Genomic DNA, 26,346 nt, shown 5'->3' on the forward strand with positions numbered 1-26,346 from the left:
TTCCTAGTACCTCTAGACTGCAACATATTTACTCCAAAATGCCTATCTTCTTACTTCTCTTGTTTGAAGGAACAAAAGGCTATAAATTACTGGAAGCATTATCTAATGAAAAAGTAAATTCCTAACTTCTGGATTTCAAATGGCCTTCAGGATGGTTAAAAATTATGAACATTAATACAGTGACAATAATATATTTCCTCTTCATAGCAATACCATTTAGAATAAATTATAAATATCATTATGAAAATAGAAGATTGAATTAAATGATTTATTCCATTAGTATTAGTCAGGAATTTTGTAGCTAGAAGGGACAAGATATGTACTGAAAAAATGGGGTAGAAATTCAGATGTCATTCACTTGTGCTGGTAACTTTGTTTATAGCTCCTAATTTCAGGAATTAAGTATTCTATCAAATGAAATAATATCTGTGATGTGCTTAGCACAGTGCCTGGAACAAAGAAGGTGCTTAATAAACACTTATCTCCCTCCCTCCCTCCCCACCTCTATTCAATGGGTAGACAGTTCAGAAATCATAAAAACATACCTCTTAAAGAAAGAAACAATATTCACCCATGCCACTGCTGTGGCAAGGTCACATTGATAGCTCCTGAGTTTCCCAGATGGCAGTGGAAGGTAATGGCTTTCTTCTGGTCTCTTCTAGCAACTACACTATTCTTTAGCAATTTTGGCATATCATCTTTCATGTTGAAATGGATTATCTCAAGAGCCTAGAGAAACTGAATCTCCTGGTGTTCTTAGATAGACAGTACCCACTAATTTAAAGGAATTAATCTAGATTTATTTATCAATAGTGTGCTCCCTAATAGCTGGTGAAAGACCTGGGGCATTGTAAGAGCACAGATGAAACAGTAAGACAACTGTTACAATAACTGTAAATTATCTGTTGAAAACCAATAAGTTGTTGGGGGTTTTTTTTGTGCATTTATGATTTGACTCAAGATTACCAGGGAAGGAAAGAAAGACCCTGACAAACAGAATTTAAGGCAAATTTAAAGCAGATTTTAAAGCAAAACAAAGTGATCATTAGCAATGACCTAACAAATATATACATAGTGAACTTTCTCAGTGAAAACTAAACAAAAACTTGTTTTTGATCTATGATGGTCAGTTAGTCATGTTTCTAATTCTATGATTTGGAAAAATACAAGATAAATTGGAAAATGCTTTAGAATGTTACTTACAAAAGAAGGACAGGTTGGAATTTATTCATCATAGGAATTTTCATAGGGCAGCCATATTGGGTAACATTATAGTTTACAATCTAGAAAAGAAAACAATTCATTAGTTATTTTTATATATTTGATTTATGGACAAAAAATTCATAGTTTTCTTTTTTAATTTTATTTGCTTTTTGGAGGGGCAATTGGGGTTGTGACTTGCCCAAAGTCACATGGCTAATAAGTGTGTCAGTGTCTGAGGCCATATTTGAACTCAGGTCTTCCTGACTCCAGGGCTGGTGCTCTATTCACTGCACCACCTAGCCACCCCAAATTCATAGTTTTCTTACCTTGTCTTTAGGTGAATCGCCACCCAAATATTGCCTAATAAAAATGAGACATTTAAAATTACTGAAGTTTCACACACTAAAAACAATGCATTTCTGATCTAAAACAAATTTAATTTTCATAACTTCACGATGCAAATGGATAAGGATCTCATCTTTTAACTAGTGTTTAGGATGGAGGAGATTAAATGAAGCTAAGGATTGCAAGTCTAATTTTGCAGTCTTAAGGGATATTTGGAAATAAAGTTTTTTTTACTTTAATGAAAAATACATGGTTTTTTTTTTTGGTAGAGAAGGATAATAATCTTCAAGAAACACAGTGTCACATTCATAGAATAATTGGGAAATCACTGACTTATGCATCATCATCTCTTAAAGCTATGAGACAGCATGATATAGTGGACAGATGACCAGTCTTGGAATCAGAAAGACCAGTTCAAGTCTTCCTACCTCCAGCATACCAGTTATATGACTATGGGAAAGCCACGCAGAATTTCAGTGCCCTGAGGCAATTTTTCTGAGACTGTGAATTATAGGTTATCTACATAGGTGAAGGGAATTTCCACACAATGATGAAATTATACTTTTGGTGAAGAAAAAAAAAGCTACTTCTTGATGGTACTAGGTTTCTCTTGACTCTGCCATACCCAATTTGACAAATTCCCCAATGCCACTAATTATAAGAGCAATATCTACTAGTATCCTTGGGCTAGCTTTTTCCTAAGGCATCACTCCCAGGAGGGTTAGCTTGTTTTTTCTTAAAATGTACTGAAACCATCCTTGAGGTACAATTGACCCAGACATCTAAGGTTCAAACCACAGGCTTTATACAAAATCCAGCCCACAAGAAATCAGTAGTTCCTCACTCGACATCAATGGCACCACCCTGGATCTGCAGTGTTGTATCCTCGATTAATAACCTTTCCATGTTATGGCTAAATAAACTTCTTTTTGGTTGACTGTTTGACAGTCTCTCTCTCTCTCTCTCTCTCTTTATATATATATATATATATATATATATATGTCCATCCCAGTCTTCAGGCTAAACCCCCAGATCAGCTTGCTTTAGAGCTGGCCTATAATAACACAGGAAACCAGGCAGCCTGGTGGTACAGGGAATGAAGCACATTTTCTTCTCTTCATCTTCATGGATCCCTTTAACAGCATCTAGTGAGGGCTGTGGATCCCTTCGCTGGATGAAATTTTCAAATGCATAAAATAAAATACACAGAATTAAAAAGGAATTCAATTATACTGAAATAAAGTTATTACAATATTAAAAATAAATTTACAGGTATCAGGTTAAGAACCCCCAGTTTAAAAACTAACTAGTTGTTAAATTAGAAATAAATTGATAGGTTATTTTCAACTAGAAGACATAAAGAAGTAGCTGAGTAGAAGAACATTTCATAGAATTCTTCTCAGTATTGAATAAATGAGTTGGGGGTTCAGGGAAGGCTAGCACCTCTGGTGAGTGGGCCACCTACTCATTTTCAGGACTGCTTATCCCCCTTTGGTGTCCACCTGCCACCCAACTTTCACTTGTGACTCTAAGAAGATGTAGCATGCACAGTGACCACACCCCAGTAAAACAATCTTGGCAGACAGGCTAAACCAGGTTAAGGGTAACAGAGGGTTCTCAAACTTGTCTGTGAGTTGGGGAGATGTCTATTCCAATCATATGAAGAATTCCCCCAGCAGAATGGGAGGATGATAGCAATTTGTTCCAATGGCAATGAGGGTAGTTGAAACAGGCACTATGGAGCTCTTAGAGAGTGGTTAGACATCAGAGATTCCAAGGTCATCCATTGCATCCCAAGCCATTGCCAGTCATTTTGACTTTTATCTTGCCACTGGACTCCGATGACTTTGGAAGACAGAGTGAGGCCAACAACTTTGTACAACTCTGCTTCACTTAAATTCAATTTATGCATGAGTCAAAAGACATCACCCATGCCATCTTACTATTTTTAACTACTTCAAAGTCCTGTGGCAACAGGAAAATGATAAAGCAGTTGGTAGAGATGTACTGGTAACTGCAGTCACAACCCTGAACACAGGTGACCCAAGTCATCGACTGTCTTCTCACTGGACTGAAGTAACAGTTGGATTCAGCAGCCCTTTGGGTATCTGAGCATCCTGCACTGCTCACCTCTTGGTGTGAGGAAGGGGCTAGAAAAGGTTCCCTAAAAATTGTCTGCTTCACCTAACTTAACCCTGGTCTGCTTATTGCAGCAGGCTGGGATCTGCTGTGGTCCAAACACACAAAAATATACAAAAACTTTTGTGAAGATGATTCCACTTACCATTGGTACATAGAATGTGTACATGCTTATGGACAACATGAAATCCAGTAGACTTGAAGGATGAATAGCTCTTGTTGCAAGAGAACTCAGCAGGTATTGCATCCAAATAGCAGCCCTGAGTGAAACAAGGCTGGCAAATGAAGGCCAGTTCATCAAAGTCAGAGTGGGATACACTTTTTCTTTTCTGGAGTGGCTGCAGTGATGAGGAGCTCTATGAAGCTAATGTAGGTTTTTCAATTAAAACTAATCTAGTCAACAAGCTTGTATGCCTTCCAAAAAGAGTGAATGATAGGCTCATGACAATGTGATTGCCACTTGCAGGAAAGCACCATGTCACCATCATCAGTGCCTATGCTCCCACCATAGTGAATCCTGATGAGGTCAAAGAAAAGTTTTATGAAGACCTAGAGACCCTCATCATCAATGTGTCAAAAGAGAACAAAGTTGTAATTCTGGGTGATTTTAATGTCAGAATAAACACAGAATATCAGAAATGGCAGGGAGTCCCTGGGAGGAATGGAGTTGGAAATAGCAATATCAGTGGTTATTTACTACTGAAGACATATGTGTCTCATGAACTTCTTATCACCCACACTGTTTTCCATCTACCTAAACTCAATAAAACTTTGTGGATGTACCCTTGCAGCAAACACTGGCATTTAATAGACTATGTCATTGTAAGGAGAAGAGACAGAAAGGATGTGAAAATGACAAAGGTGGTGGGTGGTGCAGAGTGCTAGACTGATCATAGACTAATCTTTTCCAAGTTCAACATTCACATTCAACAAAAGTGGTTTCCCCAAGGCAAGATGAGTACCATAAGACAATGTCATCAGATTAGAGCACTTCTAGTATAAACAGCTTGCTAATTGGAAGGAAATCTGAGCCAATACATGGTCAGCATCAGTGGAGCAGAAAAGGAGTGGGTAGCTTTCAGATATTTGGTGTACAGCACTGTATTTACTCATCTGGGTCAGAACACTAACAAACATTGAGACTGGTTTGATGAAAATGATGGGGAAATTCAGAAGTTGCTAAATGAAAATCTAGAACTCCATAGGGTTTACCAGTAGGATATCCTCTAAGAAGGCAGCATTTAACTCCAGCAAAAGTAACGTGCAAGCAAAACTTAGAGAGATGCAGATTTTTTGGTTTAGTAAGAAGGGAGATGAAATTTAGTTTTATACTGATAGCAATAATCCAAAGCACTCTTTTAATGCCCTGAAGGCTATTTGTGGTTCAAAGACCTATGATATATCTCAATTATTCAGTGCAGAGGAGCCACAATGATTAGTGATAAGAACATAATCCTAGAGAGATAGGCTGAGCACTTCCCTACTGTTCTCAACAAACCATCATCAATCCATGCTGAAGTCACTGATCATATACCTTGGGTTGAAGTCAAGCCATATCTAGCAGAACTTCCAACTGAAGTGGAGGTTTGAATACTTTTAGGCTCTTCTCATGTGGCAAAACACCTTGTGCTGATTCTATTTGAGCTGAGATTTACAAGGCAGGGGGTCCACTGCCCATTCGAAAGCTGACTGAAATCTTCCACGTTATATGACAAGAAATGATTAGTCCCCAGAAGTTCAAGGATGCCTCCATTGTCCATCTGTATAAAAGAAAAGGAAATTTTCCCATGACAATCATTGGCCAGGGTGGGGGGTGTCTTTCTCTTAGTCACTGCCAACCAGATTCTTGCCAGAGTGCTCCTTAATAGGCTGATTCTTCACCTGGGTGATAGTCATCTATCCAAGAGCCAGTGTGGCTTCAGAAAGGGCCAACGCAAGGTTGATATGGTGTTTGCTGCCTGACAATGCCAGGAGAAATGCCAGGAGCAGAACAGAGGTCCAAACATAATCTTCATTGATCTGACCAATACCTTTGATACTGTTAGTCATGAAGTCTTGTGGAAGATCATGACAAAATTTGGTTGCTTGGAGAAGTTCATCAGTATTGTATGCCAGTTCCATGATGGCATGCTTGCATGGGTTCTAGATGATGGATGATGCTCTTGTGCTTTCCCAGTCACCAATGGAGTGAAGCAGAGCACTGTGTTTGCTCCCATGCATAGTTTAGCATAGTTTTCAGAAATGTTGTCAGATCTTCAATGAGGACAAAAACGGTATCAAGGTCAGCTACTGCACTGATAGTAAATTATTTAACTTGAAAAGGTTGCAAACCAAGATTAAAGTGGAGGGAAAGTTGGTGCTTAACTTTTTGTTCACAGATGACTGTGCACTCATTGCAACCTCTGAGGCTGAATTGCAACAGAGGTATGGATTTTCTGTTGCTTGTGCTAATTTTGACCTGATAATTAACATCAAGAGAACAGGTTCTCCAACAACCAGCACTGCACCTTTGGTTATAGCAAATGGAGAAATTTTGAATGCTAGTTACTTTGGCAGTAAACTTTCCAGGGATTTATACATAGATGATGAGGTTGATGCACACATTGCCAAAGCTAGCTCAGTGTTTGGGAGGCTCTGAAGGAAAGTGTAAGAGAGGAGAGTCCTGCCTACCAAACTGAAAATCTGAAGAGCCATTGTGTTGATCTCATTGTTGTATGCCTGTAAAACCTGGACAGTCTACCAGCATCATGCCAGAAAACTGAAATAACTTCCAAGTGAATTATTTTAGGAAGATGCTGAAGATCACTTGGCAAGATAAGGTACTGGAAACTGAGGTCCTTTCTCAAGCTAAACTGCCAAGCATTCAAACTCTACTGCAGAGAGTGTAATTACTAGAGGCTGGCCACATTGTTTGATGTTAAATGTACATTTACCTGAAAACTATTTTATGGAGAACTTAAATGAGGCAAGAGCTCACACAGGGCCCTGAAGAAGTGATAAAAGGACACTCTCAAGATGTCTCTGAAGAACTTTGGAATTGTGAGACATAGGAGATGCTGCCACAGATTGCCCAGCATGGTGTGCCCCCATCAAAGAAGGAGCTGTCCTCTATGAGCACAGTAGAATTGCAGTAGCTCAAAAGAAATGTGAGATGCACAAATTTAGAGACATCTCCACTCCAAATGTTCAGATGGACTATTTGTGCCCAACCTGTGGTAGAGTCTTCTGAGCTCATATTGGTCTGATCATCAACAGTCAGACACACCTTGACCTCAACATAGTGGTGTGATTTTGGTCCTTTTTGAGCACGAAGGACAACAACCACTACCACAAATGAGTTGGGGTCAAAGGAGGAGTTCGTTTCATTATCACATGGGTCATCTTGCCTTACAGTGCTTGTAATGCTGTGTTTTTGTTCAGTTATGTCTGAATCTTTGTGACCTCATTTGGGATTTTCTTGGCAAAGATACTGGAGTAGTTTACTATTTACTTCTTTTTTTTTTTTTTTAAAGCAATCGGGGTTAAGTAACTTGCTCAAGGTTACATAGCCAGTTATTTCTGGGTGTGGTGCTGAGTATCTGAGCCCGGATTTGATCCCCAGGTCATCCCGACACTGGAGCCGGTGCTCTCACTCGCTGAGCCACCTGGCTGCCCCTTTGCCATTTACTTCTGCAGCTCATTCTACAGATAAGGAAACTGAGACAAACAGGGTTAAGTGACTTTCCCAGGGTCACAGAGCTAGTAAGTGTCTGAGGCCGCAATTGAATTTGGGTCTTCCTGACTTTAGGTCCTCTGTATTACCTAGTTGCCCTCGTGTTCATGATAACTGTACATAAAGAAGGCCATGATGAAGATAATTGTAGCTTAATGCACCAATCTCTGTTGAAGATAACTGTAGTGAAGACAATCAAAATTTCCCTCTCCTTTGTTGGAAACTCTTCAGTTTTGACATTAGCACCTATGCTAGGAGGAAGAAGCCTCTGGCTTTCTTTTTTTGGAAAGCTGCAACAAAGATCCTTGGGTAATATGTATGTAGGGCCAACTTTTAAATTTCTGAATCACCCTAATTTGTGAATATGATTTTCCCTGTAACAAAAATTGAGTAACTGAAAACAGAGGCAAGGCAGGAGTGTTTCATTCTCATTGGGCTTCTTTTCTCTGCAAGGGAGAATGACCTTTGCACTGGACCTCAAAGAGCAAAAATGGCTAATGTGACATTGATAAGTTCACCCTTTCCTGTAAACTGGCCTTCTTGCTACTTCTCATAGAATTCAATTTCCCTCGTGCCTTTTGCACAAGAGGTCCCCTATGCTAAGAATGAATACCTTTCTAAACTTTGCCTCTTAGAATCTCCAGCTTCTTTCAAGACTCAGCTCCAGAGCTACTAGCAATCTATCCCAATTCTCCTCAATTGCTAGGGCCCTCTCCTAGAAATTACTGAGTGATTACTTTGTATATATCTGTATTTACTTCTCTGTGTACATGTTGTTTCTCCCCAGTAGACTGTAATTTTCTTGATGGTGGGGACTGTTCCATTTCTGTCTTTGTATCCCTAGGGCCTAGCACAATGCCTGGCACATAGTAGGGATAAGGATTAGATCTGTGATTTCATTGGCATTGAGAATTCCTGGAAGAGGAAAAACAATCTATCAATGCATGTTGGAACGTCTTGTGAAACTTAAGAGACAGTTATCTGGAATGCTGAGATTAAGGGACTTTCCCAGGATCACATAGCCAATATGTGTCAGACAGAGGGTTTTCCTGGATCTAAGACCAGTTCTCAAATCACAATGCCATGCTGTCTCTTGAATGAATTAATGAATCAGAGTGTTTTACACTTAGGAAAGTTGATGTTAAATTTGAATTCTTTCTCCCCAATGAATGTTCAAATGTTTATTGAACACAAAGTGGTATCTTTTTTTTTTTTGAAAGCAATCGGGGTTAAGTAACTTGTTCAAGGTTACACGGCCAGTTATTTCTGGGTGTGGTGCTAAGTATCTGAGCCCAGATTTGATCCCCAGGTCATCCCAACACTGGAGCCGGTGCTCTTACACGCTGAGCCACCTGGCTGCCCCTCGTGGTATCCTTTTTAATACAGAATTCTGCTACTTGCTACTTTTGATATTATTAAAATATTTCTTACTTTTCAATCATATAACTAGTGTTTTTATACTGACATATGTTTTCCTTATATCTGTGGAAAAAATGAAAGAGTATCAATAAAAACAAATATCACAGTATGATTTATTTTTATATTTATAAGATAATATTTAAACTATTTAATGTTATATGAACACAACCCAAAGTTACTCCTACCCTTGCATTTGTTCCTGTGGTTCCCTTCACATGGAATCCATTCCATCCCCCCCCCTTCCACTTTTATCAGAGTCAGAATAAACATTTATTAAGTGCCTACTACATGGAAACACAGTGTTAAGTGCTAGGTTATAAAGAAAGGCATAAGACAGTCCCTGCCCACAATAAGCTTGAAAGCTAATGGAGGAAGACAATATATAAAAACAACTGAAAAGGTGGGTTTAAGGGAATAAAGATATAGGAAAGTGGGAAGGGTGATGATAAAGTCTTGCAGCCAGGGTTAGAAATGATCTGAGGAGATGTGAATTACCAAGTTGAATTAATTTTGTGGAATAATGAGTTTCTGGAGATCATGCAACCCAGTAGTTTAGCTGACAAGGATTTTGCCAAAATCTGACCCCATTCTTCAAAGCCTGTCGCAAATATCAGCCTTTCTAAGGAAGCCTTTCCTAATTTCCCAAGCCAGGTAGGGTCTCCCTTTCCTTTGTACCCCCATAGTATTCTATGCCTCTTTTATTTTTTTTTCTGCTCAAATACTTTTTTTTTTTCCCAAATGCTTTATTAACTTCTGGTTTACATCATTCATTTCTGCCAGATTTTGAGTTACAAATTGTTTTCCCGTTTTTCCCCTACCCACCACACCAAAAGAGTGGTCCCACAGGATATCCCCTCCTCCAATCTGCTCTCTTCCATATCTTCTCTCATACCCCTTTTGACTTTTCCAGTAGGGCATGGTGGATCTCTATGACCCAATGACTGTGTATCTTATTTCCCAATTACATGTAAAATAGTATTAATAATTGTATTTATATATTTTTAAACATTTTATTTTAAAACTTTGAATTCCAGATTCATTCCCTTCCTCCCTTGTCACCCACCCTTACTGGAAAGATAAGCAATTCAGTATAGGTTGTACATGTGTAGCTATGCAAAACATTACCATAGTAGATATATTATAAAAGACTGACTATATTTCCCTCCTTCCTATCCCACCTCCCACTTGTTCTATTCTCTACTTTGATTCTGTACCTTTTCAAAAATGGGTGCTTCCAATTTACCTCCCCCAGCCTGCCCTCCCTTCCATCATCCCCTCTGTCATCCCCTTCCCCCCTACACTCCCATAGGGTGAAATACCCTATTTAGTGTGTATGTCATTGCCTCCCTGAGCCAAATTCAATGAGAATAAGGTTTTGCCTTTTTGCCTTCCTGTTCTTCCCCTCCATTGTAACCATTTTCCCTTGCCTCTTCTATATGAAATAGTTTACCCCATTCTGTCTCTCCTCATCTCCTCTCATTATATTCCTCTCTCACCTCTTAATTTCACTTTGTAAGTATCATCCCTTCCTATTAAATCGGTCCTGTGCCCTCTATCTATGTATACCTGTAAACATATATACTCACATTCACATATGTATTCATATGCCCATATATCCTCATATATATATGTATATATATATATACATATATATATATATTCCCTTCAACTATTTTCATACTGAGAAAAGTTTCATCAGTTACAATTATTGTTTTTCCATGTAGGAATGTTAATAGTTCAACTTTGATAAGTTCCTTATGATTTCTTTCCCCTGTTGACCTTCTCAAGCTTCTCTTGCTTCTTGTATCTGAATGTCAAATTTTCTATTCAACTCTGTTTTTTTCATCAAGAATGCTTGAAAGTTCTCTATTCCACCGAATGACCATATTTTCCCCTTAAAGATGATACTCAGTTTTGCTGGGTAGGTCATTCTTGGTTTTAATCCCAGCTCCTTTGCTCTCCAGAATATCATATTCCAAGCCCTTCGATCCCTCAGTGTAGAAGCTGCCAGATCCTGAGTTATCTTGATTGTGTTTCCACAATATTCAATTTATTTCTTCCTGGCTGCTTGTAATATTCTCTCCTTGATCTGGGAATTTTGGAACCTGGCTATGATATTCCTAGGAGTTTTCTTTTTGGGATCTTTTTCAGGAGGTGATTGGTGGATTCTTTCAACCTCTATTTTGCCCTCTGGTTCTAAAACATCAGGGCAGTTTTCCTTGAGAATTTCTTGGAGGATGATTTCTAGGTTCTTTTTTTGATCATGGCTTTCAGGTAGTCCAATAATTTTTAAATTATCACTTCTGGATCTATTTTCCAGGTCAGTGTTTTTTTCCCATGAGATATTTCACATTGCCTTCTATTCTTTCATTTGTTTGGATCTGTTTAACAGCATCTTGATTTCTCATAAAGTCACCAGCTTCCATTTGCTCCAATCTAATTCTGAAGGAATGATTCTCTTCACTGAGCTTTTGAGATTCTTTTTCCATCTGGCAAATTAGGCTTTTTAAGGCATTCTTCTCCTCATTGCCTTTTTGAGCCTCTTTTGCCATTTGAGTTAGTCTATTTTTCAAGTTGTTATTTTCCTCAGTCAGGCTGTTGACTTCTCATTTCTTGTCCCAATTTTTCCTCCACTTCTCTTATTTACTTCTTAAGGTCCTCTATGGCCTGTAACCAGCTCATATTTTTCTTGGAAGCTTTTGGTGCAGGAGTTCTGACTTCACTGTCTTCCTTCTGTTCCATGCTTTGATCCTTTTTGTCCCCAAAATAGGAGTGTAATGTTGGATTGTTTTGCTTGGTTTGCTTCCTTTGTCTGCTCATTTTGCTACTTAATTACTTGACTTTTGGGCTTTTTGCCACAGTAGGACTCTGCTACCAGATAGGGAGCTTCGTACCAAACAGTGGGATTTTTTCAGCTGCCGAAGATATTAGTTGGGTGCCCTCTCAAAGGTCTCCACATGCTGTGGTAAGCTGGACACACACTCCAGGACCTTCACCCTAGACTACAATCCAGATCCAAGCAGTTTAAAGCAAGAGTGATTACCCCTCAGAATGGTTCTTGGTCCCCCTACACTCTGCATGGGTGTGGCTTCATGTGGCAGCTCCTCAGCAGCTTCTCTCAGGGGAAGAGGCCAAGGCACTCCCAACTACTGGATCCCAAAGTCGACACTGCACTGACTTCTCACTTTGTCCTTTGCATCTATGTGTGGATAAATCTGGAAATGGGCACGGCTGTTGGTGATCTGAAGTCCCTCCAGCAGGTGGTTGGTCCTGGGGCTAAAACCTTTGGGAGGGGGGGGGACTGGGTTTGGCTCCCAGAGCGCTGCACTGGCTGATTCCTCTTGGCCTGCTGGGTTGTCCTCAGCAGGAGGTGCTTCTTTGTGTCATTTTGTGGGTTCTGTAGCTCCAAAGTTTGTTCAGAGTCCCCTTTTACATGAATTGGGGGAGGTGGAAGCCAGAGTCCCATGAAAGTCCTGTTTCTACTCCCTCTGTGCCTCTTTTATGGAGCTTAATATTCTGACTTAACTTATTATTGTGTTCTTATCTTATCTCCTTTTCTAGATTGTAAGTTCCCAGAGGGCAAAGACAGTGTGGTAATTAATCATCATTGAAGACCTGAAATGCTCTAGTTCAGAATTTTGCCCATTGCAGGCATTCAAGAAATACTTTTTGAATTGAATTTAATCCTTGTTAAATATCTGACAAGGTCAAATAAAATTTCGTGAACCATTTTATAGCTTTATTTATTTATTCTTTTTTTTGGATGGACTTATTCTTTCTTCTAGGTTTTAGTGATTGAAAGTTGAAGATATACTTTTTAGACCATCTCTTAGACAAACCCATTTCACTGATGTCCAACTTATACTCATTCTCCTTGTTCTGGCTTTCTTCATAAAGCTCAGCAGGAGCACCGATTGCTACTAAAATCCAGGCACCTAATTTCAACTTTTCTAGTCAAACTGATTAGGCATTAATGTATACTGATTGAATTGCTACAGAGCTTTAAGACTAGATTTGGGGGCAGCTAGGTGGAACAGTGAATAGAGCACTGGCCCTGGAGTCAGGAGGACCTGAGTTCAGATCTGGCCTCAGACACTTAACATTTACTAGTCATGTGACCTTGGGCAAGTCACTTAACCCCAATTGCCTTCCAAAAATAAAAAAAAAGATACTAGATTTGGAAGGTCTCAGAGAGGTAATAAGTTTCCTCTCCTTGGAAGCAGAGCCTGGTTGATCACTTTTAAGGCATGTTATCATGTTATAGTTGATTCCTTTCATGTATGGGTTGTACTAGATGGCTTCTTGGAGTCTCTCACTTTGAAATTCTATGATTCTGTGAATATGTAACCATTATGGAGGAGTCACTTACTGCCTCCATTGGCTGACTACTGAACCACTTGAAAGGAAGGGAAGAGAATTTTAGGGTCTCCTAGGAGTCCAGATTGACTTTTGGAGGGTTTAACTGAACTAAGATCTCCCTGGAATACATGTTATGGCTAATTTTACCTGATTGTTGGAAAAATGACTGTTAAAATTCACTATTAAAGAGTTTGATTCACTGATTGATGAATTGAAGAGTTCTTAACCTGGGGTCCATGACTTAAATGTTTTAAAAAAAATTTCAATGTAATTTTTTGGGGGTAACCCTGTGAATTTTATTTGCACATTTAAAGACATTTTAGACTTTACCAGATTTCTAAGGGAGTTAAAAAAATGTTAAGAAGAAAAGAATTGATGAATGATAGTTTACTTAGTTTTGTATAAGACTGTGTGCTTTTGCAGACATGATAACTGATGGTTTTATTGTTTAGAGGGGAAAATATCCCAAGAGAAAAATATATTTAATATTATTTAGAAATATTAACACAGGTGGAGACTGACTTTCCCCTTTTCCTGAAGATAGTGGTATAGTAGGCTAGAATGACCTTTTTTGGAAATACTCATTTACCCCAAACTTGGCCTATCTAAAGCTGTTACAATACAGCATTGTTGGAATATATAGCATTGTACAGAAGTATAAACTTGGCTAGGTATTATTACTAAGGGAAAAGATGGATCAGGGTCCTACAAAACCAGGTATTTCCTTGGTCAAGTAATGGAAGTCTGATATTCCTACAAAAGGGGTACAGACTTCACTCCATAGAGAGCAAAGAAGAAAAGGAATTATATATATAAAAATATTAACTGTAGTTCTTTTTTGTAGTAAGCTTAAGCAAAATATGGTATATGAATGTAATGGAACATAATTTTCACATAAGAAATGATGAAATGGACAATTTTGGAGGAAAATGGAAAAACCACTATGCATAACAAACAAAACTAGGAAGACAATGTATATAGTGACAACATTGCAGAGAAAAATGTCTTTGGAAGACTTTAGAATGCTAATCAACACAATGATAAACCAGGAGTTCAGAAGAATGAAGGTGAAATACATCATTCAACTCCTGACAAGAGTGGAAATGTACCTAAAATGTAGAATGAGGTATACATTTTGGACATGGCCAATGTAGGAATTTGTTTTGAATATATGTTACAAAGTTTTTTGGATCCTTTGTTGTTCAATAGAGGGACCAGGAAGAGGGGGAGATAATAAATGATAAAACATAATAAAAAGAGGTATAAATAATTTTGTTAGCCAGTAACTATAATAATTTAACTAAGGGATATATATATATATATATATATATATATATATATATATATATTTTTTTTTTTTTTTTTTTTTTTTTTTTTTAAGCAGTCGTGGTTAAGTAACTTGCTCAAGGTTACAGGGCCAGCTATTTCTGGATGTGGTGCTGAGTGTCTGAGCCCAGGAGTACTGGAGCCCGTGCTCTTACTTGCTGAGCCTCCTGACCTCCCCTAAGCAATTGGGATTAAGTAACTTGCTCGAGGTTACACGGCCAGGTGTTTCTGGGTGGGTGCTAAGTATCTGAGCCTGGGATTCAATCTCCCTGTCTTCCCGACACTGGAGCTGGTGCTCTTACTCGCTGTGCTACCTGGCCGCCCCTACTAAGGGATATTTTGACCATATTTGGGCTAAAATCGTTTTGAGCAGAGAATTCAGGACAGATGGTTATCGCACCATGACTCCCCTGGGATGGGGGATGTTGGACAAGGAGTCTTTGTACCTGGTTCATGGAAGGCACTTAATAAATGATTAGTGACTTGATTTGCTGACTTGTGCATTGTGGTGCTATAAGAGAGAAAGGAGGTGAATGATTATTTGTTCCATTAAGAAAGAGGAAATGGAGAAAAGTTTGATCATCTAAGAAGGAAGGAGAACTCACATGTCACCTTAATAATTCAACACTTCAAGCAGCTTTAACTTAGTATGTCTATTCTTGCCATTGACATAATCCCCAACTCCTCTGTGATTTAGAAAATGGTCTTCAAGAGTTATTGTGTCAAATGACTCATCACCTGGTATCCAAACTAGTGATAATTCTCTCTGAGCTAATCTGGTCCTTGGATGACAGATACACTGCCATACCAGGTCCATATACTCAAAGTTGTTGTTTTCCAGCTTCCTAGGTTCTTACAGAGCTTATGCAGGCATAGTTTTCAAAAACATAGAATCAGACCTTCAAATCATTACTAGACAGCAGAATAGGACTTTTAATGGAGGCTTGACTTAATATAAAATCAAGTTTGGTATTTAGTCTCTTTCAAAACTCAAACTAATTGAAACAATAATTGAATAATAATGTCAAGTTAGTTTGAATTCAAATAAAGATTTACTAATCATTTAGTAAAAAATACTACTAATTATCATTCATTTTTACAATGAATTGCAAATTCAGAGGAAGACAAACACAATTAAAATAAACTTACCCTTTGAGTTCAAGATGTCTTCCTGCAACACAGCCAACAAATACATGAATTGCCTATAATAAAGTCATTTAAATGGTGAGATCAGTGGGTATGATTCAGTTTACTTTAAAAAATCTAGAGCTAGGCAGCAAAAAATTTTCCAAAATAACAATATTTAATATCCTTTTAAAAATATGATTCTGCACAATGCACTGATTTTGGTTCTCCTGACTTTTCAGCCTCTCTAATTTTGCTACTTTTTCCCATTCCTGCTGTAAGGTATGAGTGAATTCTGTTTCCATAAAAATTATATGAAAACATGATTTGAAGTTATTGCTGGTGACTAATGTCAGAGATAAAACTGCTTGTAGGGGGAAGTAGGAGATTTTGGCTGTCTGAAAATCAGCACCTCTACTACTTTTCTTTGTTCTGAGAAGGCCTTTTCCTATTTATCAAAAGAACTGCTAGGTCAGGGCTCATTCACAAAGGATGAGGAAGAGGTCTTTTAACCCAGCTGGGGTCTTAGACAATGGAACTTTTATCTTTGATATCCTGGGTTCAAGAATCTTCAAACTCATGCCTTTGTCAACTCAGCCTTTCTCATGCTATGTGATGCAGATAAAAGGGGAGGAGACTAAAAGCATGTTTCACCTTTCCTTGATTTAAGTTATAATGGTAATGGGAGTTTGAAGATCTTGGGGGGAGGGGCCCATATTAGGCCTAAGGGAATTTGGAGATCTTTTCTGCTTTGAAGATCTTCCCTGCTCCCTAATAGGCTGAATGTAATCACATGGAGCCTGTGATGGGAGGAGTTTGCTGAAGGGTGGAGCAGAGCCCACAGGAAGCTAGGAGTCAAAGCAATTAGAGCTGGAGGGAGGAGAGGACAAACCCAAAGAGACAGCTAGGCTTGTGAATGTTTGGTTGCCCCCTGCTGTGTCAGCTAGGCTTGTGAGTGTTTTGTTTGTGGGAAGGCTAAAGGATGTAGTGGCTCCCTGCTGTGCTGTGGTGTATTAACTTCTTTGTTGCTATGATGGATTTGATTTCCTGGTGTTGGGATTTGGCTCTCTGCCATATGAATAAATGTTTTGCTTCTATCCTATATGTGGAGAGTCTGTTATATTTTGTGTTTGAGAGCTATGCCAGCATATTCATAGTCACCGTTGGCACTGTGAATATTGTGTTGGCTCTACAAAGTATAAAGAAAAATTAAGATGAGAAGGGGAAGTGGATTGAAATGTGGAAATGAGAAGATGTAATCAAGGGGTGGGGCTTATTGAACCCTGGAATGCTGACCAGTGGGATTCAAGGTGAGAAATTCAAATCTAGATGAATTATAAAAGGGCTTTTATAGCCATCTTAATGTGTGCTGGTGCCTGGCCCTTTTCACAAGAGGTTAGAGGCCAAGTCACCCATCTAAAATGATGTCAGGTGGAATTCTTGGTAAGATGGTTATTTCTAACACTACCTCCTTAGTGTGGTACCTTTTCAAGTAAAATAAAAATCTCCCTTTGGTTAGGAGGAAGTCATCTAAGTGAATCCTTTCACACCTGAACCAAGCTCTCCCAACTTTAAACCAAAACACTTATTCTTGACCTCCTGTTAACTATCCCCCTCCTCCTCCTCGATACTCCTTCCTTCTGGGTTTTTGTGACACCACTTTCCTGGTTTTTCCTCATATTTCACTAACTGCTACTTTTCAGTCACCTGGAATTTTCTCCTTCTCCCTAAGTGTGGGGGTACCTCAAGGCTCCCTTGTGGCCCTTCTTCTGTTTCAAGTTGGCCTCTTTGTGACCCCATCAGTTTACATGAGTTCAGTTACAGAACTGTGGACATACTGAATTGGATGTCTCATAGATACCTCAAATTCAACATATCCAAAACAGGACTCACATTTCCTCTAAAACCTGTCCTTCTTTCTTAACTTTCTTATTTGTTTCAAGGTCATTCTCATCCTCTAATCATTGTCATTTGCAGTCTTAGAATCATACTTGTCTTTTTACCTGTCTACACCCAACATATCCATTCACTTACCAAGTATTTTCAATTCTTCCTCCTTGGTATCATTCATACCTATCCCCTTCTCAGGATCTCTATCCTAATTTAAGTCATCATCCCTTGCCTGGATTATTATAATAACCTCCTAACTGGTCTCCCTTCTCCAAGTCTCTTCTCTCTCTAATTAATATTCCACACAGTTACCAAAGTCCAACCATGTCACTCCCTTGTTCAAGAAGTTCTAAGGCTCCTTCTTGCCTCTAAAATTGAATGCAGACTCCTTTGTTTGGCATTTAAAATCCTTTACAACCTGGCTCCTACCTCTCCAATCTTATTACAATTCAGATGGCCTTTTAGCTTTTCTTTATGCACAGTGTCTATCTTTGTTCTCCATGGTTTTCCTCGGGCATTCTCTGTGACCTTCTAAGCTTATCTCAGGTACCTCCTTCTATGTAAGGCCTTTTCTGATTTCTCTTGTAGTTAAAGCCTCCTACATCAACATTTCATTTGTAGTCAGACAATAGCATTTCTTAAGCACTTACGTGCCAGAAGGTATTATAATATATCCTGGGCATATAAAGGCAAAAAAGATAGTCCCTGCCCTCAAGGAACTCACACTCTTCTGGGAGAGGAGACAACATGCAGACAATTATGTATGTCCAAGATATATACAGCATAAATTAGAGGCAATTTCAGAGGGAGGGAATTTGTGTGTAGAAATATATAAATATGTACATGTTGTTTTCTTTGGTAGAATGTAAGATCCGTGAGATCAAGGTCTGTTTACATTTTGTCTCTGTATTTCCAGTCCCTGGCACATAGTGGCAGTTAATTGATGCTTACTGATTGATTGATATTACTTGCCTGTGTGATTATGAGTGAGTCAGTTAATCTCTGTGAACCTCAATTTCTATGACTGAAAAGTAGGAATAACATAACACGTATACCATCCACCTTGTGGACATGAGCTCTGTAATGCCTGCACCTCCCAATTAAATAGCGCCAGAGATTCCCTTTTTTCACAGTTGAGCAAGACAATAGCCAATCAGCAGGACTTCTGATGCCCAGGGCTACTTGATGTACCAATGATCCTTTGAGAAATAAACTTCAGCTGAAATTGGAGATGCCTGCACCTGCTGAAACTAGTTTTTACCAGCTCAGAGTCAAAAAAGCAAACATCTTGCATTCTGACTTCTCCAAAGAGCAGCAATCCTCCTGCTTTCTGAATTATTGTGTTTACAGACATCTTCCTAGACCCCCACTTTCTGCCTGATTTCCCAAATTATTGTGTTTCTCTTTTAACCATAAATACCTCAAAAAAGTTCAAAATACCTCAAATGGGTATAAATACCTCACCTTCTTCCCTCTCCCCTTTGAGCAGTTGAGAAATTGTCTCTGCTCTAGCTTGAAAGCTTCTTCTTCTCAGGCAATAAATGCAGTTCTAATCTTTGTAAACTGTGATCAGTCTCTGGCTCATTTCAGATATCCCTTTTTGGTCCTAGGGTTTCTTCCATTCTAGCAGTTCACAGGGGGGAGTAAATGAGTAAATCGCTGTGTGAACCTTAAAATGAGGTATGCATTAGTCATTATTACTGCTTCCCTTCCATTTTCCTTCCTTTGCATGTCTCCACTTCCCTTATCTTTGTATCCTTCTCCGTTTTTGCTTCTGTTGTATTTCTTCCTTTGCAGAGTGTGGCTCTTCCTAAGCATGTAAGGTTGTTTCTGTCCTCTGTCCCCACGTGTTTGCTCTTAAGACCAATGCAGCCTGCCTGCCAGTGAAACTCCGCTCATCTATTTGTGTCTGGGTGGAGGCAGGCAGGATTTGTAGGCCAGTTTTAACTTAGTTATGTTCACATATGTTATGTGGCAGCAGCTGATGAGGACTGACTTCAGGTGAGTCTGGAGAAGACTCATTGGACAGCAGCTTTGAGACCTTACTTAAGTTTCACAATAGAGGGACTTAACAAAGGGGAATAAAAAGAACTTTCAGGTACATGTGGAGCTGAATCTATGAAAATGAATGTAGTATTAAAATGACAGAGAAATGGCCATGGTTGCTAATATCATGCCGTATTGGCCCCTTTGGCATCAGTGGTCAGGAAGTGGCAGACTTGGCTGGGGGCTTCCTTCAATTCAACCAGCATTTGTTTGCTCTTGTTTATTTTAACATTGTTTATTTTAACATTCTTTTGGCATTTCTGTAAACAGTTTTATAATTTGTAATTCTACATTGCTTTTACTTGTCTTTTTTTTTTTTTTTAAAGCAATTGGGGTTAAGTAACTTGCTCAAGGTTACATGGCCAGTTATTTCTGGGTGTGGTGCTAAGTATCTGAGCCCGGATTCAATCCCAGGTCATCCCGACTCTGGGGCTGGTGTTCTTACTCACTGTATCTTTTAAGAATGATTATATTGGGGCTGCTAGGTGGCACATTGGATAGAGGGCCAGTCTGGAGTGAGGAGGACCTGCATTCAAATGCAGCCTAAGACACTTACTAGCTGTGTGAGCCTGGGCAAGTCCCTTAACCCTGATTGCCTCAAAAAAAAAAAAAAAAGAGATTGCATTATGTAATCCACTCAAAAGTAGAATTCTAAATTTATCACTTCTCTTGCACACACAATAGTTTGTCAGAAACCCAGTTGAATACTAGACAACACCTTATATATTGTGAGTTACTGACTTTTATACTATGAAACTTACCTGATTGGATAATGGACATGTGTTTCCAAAGTCACTGGGTCGCAGTTGAAGCATCAAATGACCCATGTTTTCCTTTCTAACAAAAAGAGTACGTTTAGATTATCATTAAAGAACAGGACTGAAAGTCTTCTTCTAGTCAATATCATTGCCTCTTTGTAAAGGTGTAGACTTTGCACTTACTAACAGTTGCAAAGTGCCCTACACATGGTATTTTTAACCCACCAGAAGAAATCCTAAAGACTTGGACTGGTGACAGTGACTGCTCAGTGCTACCATTGAGCCAGCTATAGACTGGGGAGGTATTTTAAGGGCTTCTTTCATCACATAACAGCTGGTATACTCTAGTTAACCTAATATAGAAGGAAGAGAATCAGAACAGCCAGTTGATGCCACTCTTAAATCTGTCTTTAAACCTATATGCCCAACAGCCCTCTCAGTTCCAATGGTCATTGTTGCTTATTGGATAAGATCTGCCACTTTTATTCATGCTCAGCCTCTCAATATTGAGGCCTAATTTATACTTGTTGCTTCTGAAGGTTGAAAACAATGACATAATCAACAGCCCTAAGGTTAGTTGGTTGGTTTGGGTTAGGCTACCTGACAGGGTCTGTCAGAAAAGTGGACCAGAGGCTATACATTGTCTACAAATCACATTATGTCCTGGTCAACGAATGTGAAGACCCAAGAGCAAAAAGATTGTTAATACTGTTTTTAAAGATTCTTTGTTCTCTAAAAAATTATAGGGAAAAAAACCTTCCACCTCTCTATATCAAATGTGATTTTTAAATGAAGAAACCAATTTATACATCATACATTTTTTATATTTTTAGATTAGCCAATAACTTTATATCCTTTAAGACATCAATCCACCCCACAAATATCTCTTTTTTTTTAAAATTTCCTACAGTTTCACCATTTGGAGAAATGTCTGATCTAAGTAACTCCAGATAAATTATCTTTCCTATGTAAATTTTTTTTTGGAGGGTGATTGCTGGTCCAGACCTGTTTTTTCTTGACTGTAGGGAGTTGAGCCAATCACTCTAACAATTGAGTTTTTTTTGTTTTTTTGCTTTTTGAGGGGATTGTGGATTGGGGATAAGTGACTTGCCCGAGGTCACAGGGCTAGTTTTGTGTTAAGTGTCTGAGGCCAGACTGAACTCAGATCCTTCTGACTCCAGGGCCTGTGCCACCTAGCTGCCCCTAACAATTGAGTCTTAAGGGTTTTGCAATTTAAAGTCTTAGAGGGTTGCCTGGGACATTGAGAGGATTAATGATTGGCCCTGGAAGCATAAGCCAGGACTTGAATTTAGGATGTCCTGACTCTAAGACCAGCTCCTTCTCTACTATGACATGCTGCATCTTGCTCTGTATTCAATACAAATATTCAGAAAGATCGAAGGACTCAACCTGTTAACATTATATGATAAGCTATTTGAGAATGGTGATAAAGATTAGCGGCAGAGTAGGCAGTACTCCCTTGGAAAAGCAGCACAGCTAAGAAAAAAGTAACTTGCTTCCCTAGGAAGGACTACTTTCCAGAAACTGTTAAGGGCTTAGAGTGAGATATTTAAACACTCTATAGCTATGGGGTTCATCCCAAGAGGTGAACGACATGATTACTATCTTATTTAAAATGCTAAGGCCAATGTCCTGTTTCATCCTATGTACTCAGTTATAAGAATCCCTATCGTGACAGGGCCTTTCTTGACTTTGGCTCTGAATGCTTTTTGTAGAGGGCATATAGAAAGGGCTCACAAGAGGTTTCCAATGATTATTCAAGGCTTGGAATTTTTTTCAAGAAATATAATTCTAAATTTAGTTAATTTAAGAATATTCCCAAATGGTCATTCCTTCTTTAGAAGAAGGTCTTCTGGGGATGTCTATGCTTTTTTCCTTAGGATTCTAGTGCCTTGTTTATAAATAGAATGAGTCTTTGTTCTCTAAAAAGTTATAGGAAAAAAAAACCCTCCACCTTGGTGTGGATACAAAGGTGCCCTAAGGGTTAATATTAAGGATTGACTTTTCAGTACCTTGGGAGGCCCTCCTGAGCCTGAGAGTGTCCTAAAGTAAACTTCCCTTGGACCATAAAAATTCCTTGTCTCCCCCCATCCTAGCGCATAAAATTTCCCCTGTTTTCCTTATCTTGTGTCATCCATCTTCCTCATTCTGTCCCTAAATCTCCAACCCCCATTAGAAACCCTAAAAATTACTTCATCATCCTACAGACTGTGTAGCTTTCTGTGTATATAAGTCTGATCTTTTTCCTATGTCAGTGCCTTTGTTTAGCTCCTTGCTGAATCTCAGGTCCACATGCTTTTGCGTTAATAGAGCTCCCATTGGCTAAAGAGAAGGTCTAATTGAATTATTTCAAAAACCTGAACCAGCTCTCCCAATTCTGACCTCAGTAACCTCTCTATATCAAATGTGATTTTTAAATGAGGAGACCAACTTATACATCATACATTTTTATATTTCTAGATTAACCAACAACTAGAAATTGGTTTCTACTCATAATTTTTAAAAGCACAAACATTTTTTCATGAAGGTCATATGGAATTTCACCTTTGAGGTTGGGGGGTTTGACCTGGGCAAATATTACCTGAATCAAATTATGTTTATAGTTAATGATATTTTAAAAATATAAATGGTATGTTTAAGTTAAGCCTAACAATTACAGCTAGATTTTTTCTTTTTTAAAAAATAAATGATACTTACTGGAATTCATAATAATTGCTAAGACTGTCATAGGTAGCATCTTGGTAATAAGTCACTGTCTAAAAAAGAAGACAAAATATTCATGAAAGTCAGTGAGATGTATTACCAAATTCAAAAGACATGACTCACGCAAAACAAGGTAGAGAAGTCCCTGGATATGGTGGTCCTATTTAATATTTATTTTTATGTAGGTTCAGAAGTAATTATACTACTACTAGTGCTATTATTGCTACTACTTCTTCATTAGCACATTAAAGTTTAGAAAACAGTTTACTCATGATGATCCTGTAAACTAAGCATATTATGGGAATTTCCCAGTCTACATTCCATGAAAGTCCATGGAGAATGTCATCTGCCATAAAGTCTGAAATATTCGTTCCATGTGTGTGTTGGGTATGTGTGTCAAAAAGTGAGGAGCCAAACATGAAAAAGAAAAAAAAGTCAATTTGCACACTAAGGTAGACAGCTTAGGCTAGTGTCAGTTTCTTTTGGTATAGAGTGGATTTTTATAACTTTTTGGGTTTGCTCAGAATAAACAGATAATCAGCAGAATTCCAAGGTAGAAAGGAAATAGAAGTATTTAAACCTTGGAATGAAAAGAGTTGAAAAAGGTCAGGTGGGACCTAGGTGGGAATCAGAAAGTCATTTCTCTGTAGAGACAGTAATCTCTAGGATAGTAGAGAGCTGCTCCAAAATGCAATCATGCATCTTCTTTGCCTTGGTCCACTGCAAATTTGTCACACAAACTCAACTAGGTCCTCACTGCTGCTAGGCAATCCTTCTATACCTCTCTTATCAACTCACTATCCTATTCTCCACAGTGATGTCCAAACCTTGTTATTCTTCCTCAAATGTCCTATGGTTTCTTTCCCCCTCACTCTCTTGGCTGAAAACCTTTTATAGAAAAATTTTGGGGAACTTCCACAGGAAAAATTCACGGGAACTTTCCTTCCTTATCTCATATTACTCAGATGCTTTCAAATACTATCTCCTCCTCCACTCTTTTCTCATAAGAAGAGGTGATCTTACTCCTTACCAAGGCAAATTCTTCTATTTGAACAAGTGATGCCATTTCATCCCATCTTCTCCAACAGATTGCCCCCTATTATCCTCATACTGTTACTTATCTTAAATATTTCCCTGACCACTTGCTCCTTCCCTAATACCTACAAACATTCCCATGTCTCCCCCATCCTCAAAAAAACTCTCATTTGGGGGGGCGGAGCCAAGATGGCGGAGTAGAAGCAGGACCTCTGCTGGGCTCTGGCTTCCACCTTCCCCAATCCATGTAAAAAGGGGACTCTGAACAAACTTTGGAGCTGCAGAACCCACAAAATGACACAGAGAAGCTAACCTCCCGCTGAGGACAGACTGGCAGGTTGGCAGGAATCCAGCACAGCGCTCTTGGAGCCGAGCCCAACCCCACGCTGAGGCTTTAGCCGGCCAGAGGGACTCCAGATCAGCAGCAGCTGTGGCCATTTCCAGATTTATCAACACATAGATGCAAAGGACAAAGTGAGGGGTCAGTGCAGTCTGGACTTTGGGACCCAGTAAGTGGGAGTGCGAGAAGCCGCTGAGACGCAGGCACAGCCAGCCAGCACCACGTGGCAGCTTCAGCTCCTGGCCTGCAGAGTGTAGGTGGACCAAGAACCAGTCTGAGGGGTAATCACTCTTGCTTTAACCTGATTGGATCTGGATTACATTCTAGGGTGGAGGTCCTGGGGTGTGTGTCCAGCTTGCCAGAGCAGGTGGAGACCTCAGAGAGGGCACCCATCTAATACCTCTGGCAGCTGAGAAAACCCCAGTGTTTGGGACGAAAGCTCCCCTGTCTGATGGCAGAATCCTACTGTGGCAAAAAGCCCAGGGGTCGAGTGACTGAGGGGCAATGTGACCAGGCAAAGAAAACAAACCAGACAGAAGATTCCAACATTACACTCCTATTTTGGGGACAAAAAGGAGCAAAGCATGGAACAGAAGGAAGACAGTGAAGTCAGAACTCCTGCACCAAAAGCTTCAAAGGAAAATACAAGCTGGTGACAGGCCATAGAGGACCTTAAGAAGCAGATAAGAGAAGTGGAGGAAAAATTGGGAAGAGAAATAAGAACAATGCAAGAAAATTATGAAGTGAGAGTCAACAGCCTGACTGAGGAAAATAATACCTTAAAAAACAGACTGACTCAAATGGCAAAGGAGGCTCAAAAAGGCAATGAGGAGAAGAAGCCAAATTTGCCAGATGGAAAAAGAATCTCAAAAGCTCAGTGAAGAGAATCATTCCTTCAGAATTAGATTGGAGCAAATGGAAGCTAGTGACTTTATGAGAAATCAAGATGCTGTTAAACAGATCCAAACAAATGAAAGAATAGAAGGCAATGTGAACTATCTCATGGGAAAAACCACTGACCTGGAAAATAGATCCAGGAGAGATAATTTAAAAATTATTGGACTACCTGAAAGCCATGACCAAAGTAAGAACCTAGAAATCATCCTCCAGGAAATTCTCAAAGAAAACTGCCCTGATGTTTCAGTACCAGAGGGCAAAATAGAGGTTGAAAGAATCCATCAATCACCTCCTGAAAAAGAACCCAAAAAGAAAACTCCTAGGAATATTATAGCCAGATTGTGGAATTCTCAGATTAAGGAGAGAATATTACAACCAGCTATGAAAAAACAATTTCAATATTGTGGAAATGCAATCAGGATAACCCAGGATCTGACAGCTTCTACACTGAAGGATCGAAGGGCTTGGAATACGATATTCCAGAGGTCAAAGGAGCTGGGATTAAAACCAAGAGTCACCTACCCAGTAAAACTGAGTATCATGTTTCAGGGGAAAATATGGTTATTCAGTGGAATAGAGAATTTTCAAGCATTCTTGGTGAAAAAACAGAGTTGAATAGAAAATTTGACATTCAGATTCAAGAAGCATGAGAAGGTGAACAGGGAAAAGAAATCATAAGGAATTTATCCAAGTTGAACTATTAACATTCCTACATGGAAAAACAATAATTGTAACTTATGAAACTTTTCTTAGTGGTTTAAGGGATTAGAAAAAAAAATATATATGTCTATATGTGAGGGTATATGGACATATGAATACATATGTGAATGTGTGTATATATGTTTACAGGTATGCATAGATAGAGGGCACAGGACCAATTTAACAGGAAGGGATGATACTTAAAAGGTGAAATTAAGAGGTGAGAGGAATATAATGAGAAGAGATGGGGAGAGACAGATTAGGGTAAACTGTCTCATAAAGAAGAGGCAAGGGAAAATGGTTACAATGGAGGGGAAGAATAGGAAGGC

The 26,346-nt window shown here is 39.0% G+C and overlaps 1 protein-coding gene across 1 annotated transcript in view; it reads right to left on the bottom strand.

Moving 5' to 3' along the window:
- Positions 1-26,346, bottom strand: part of CATSPERE (catsper channel auxiliary subunit epsilon) — a 199,715-nt gene that overhangs the window by 24,333 nt on the left and 149,036 nt on the right. Inside the window, exons 12-16 of the mRNA XM_069069156.1 lie at positions 23,041-23,099; positions 20,326-20,401; positions 15,653-15,705; positions 1,530-1,563; positions 1,204-1,283 (exon numbers count right to left, since the gene is read on the bottom strand). Of these exons, the coding sequence (XP_068925257.1) occupies positions 1,204-1,283; positions 1,530-1,563; positions 15,653-15,705; positions 20,326-20,401; positions 23,041-23,099 (302 nt within the window). The remainder of the gene's footprint in view (positions 1-1,203; positions 1,284-1,529; positions 1,564-15,652; positions 15,706-20,325; positions 20,402-23,040; positions 23,100-26,346) is intronic.

Source organism: Petaurus breviceps, unplaced genomic scaffold (genome assembly GCF_028583685.1).
Source record: "Petaurus breviceps papuanus isolate PSGF00001 unplaced genomic scaffold, PetGlider_PUasm1.0 90778, whole genome shotgun sequence".
Lineage (NCBI taxonomy): Eukaryota > Metazoa > Chordata > Mammalia > Diprotodontia > Petauridae > Petaurus > Petaurus breviceps.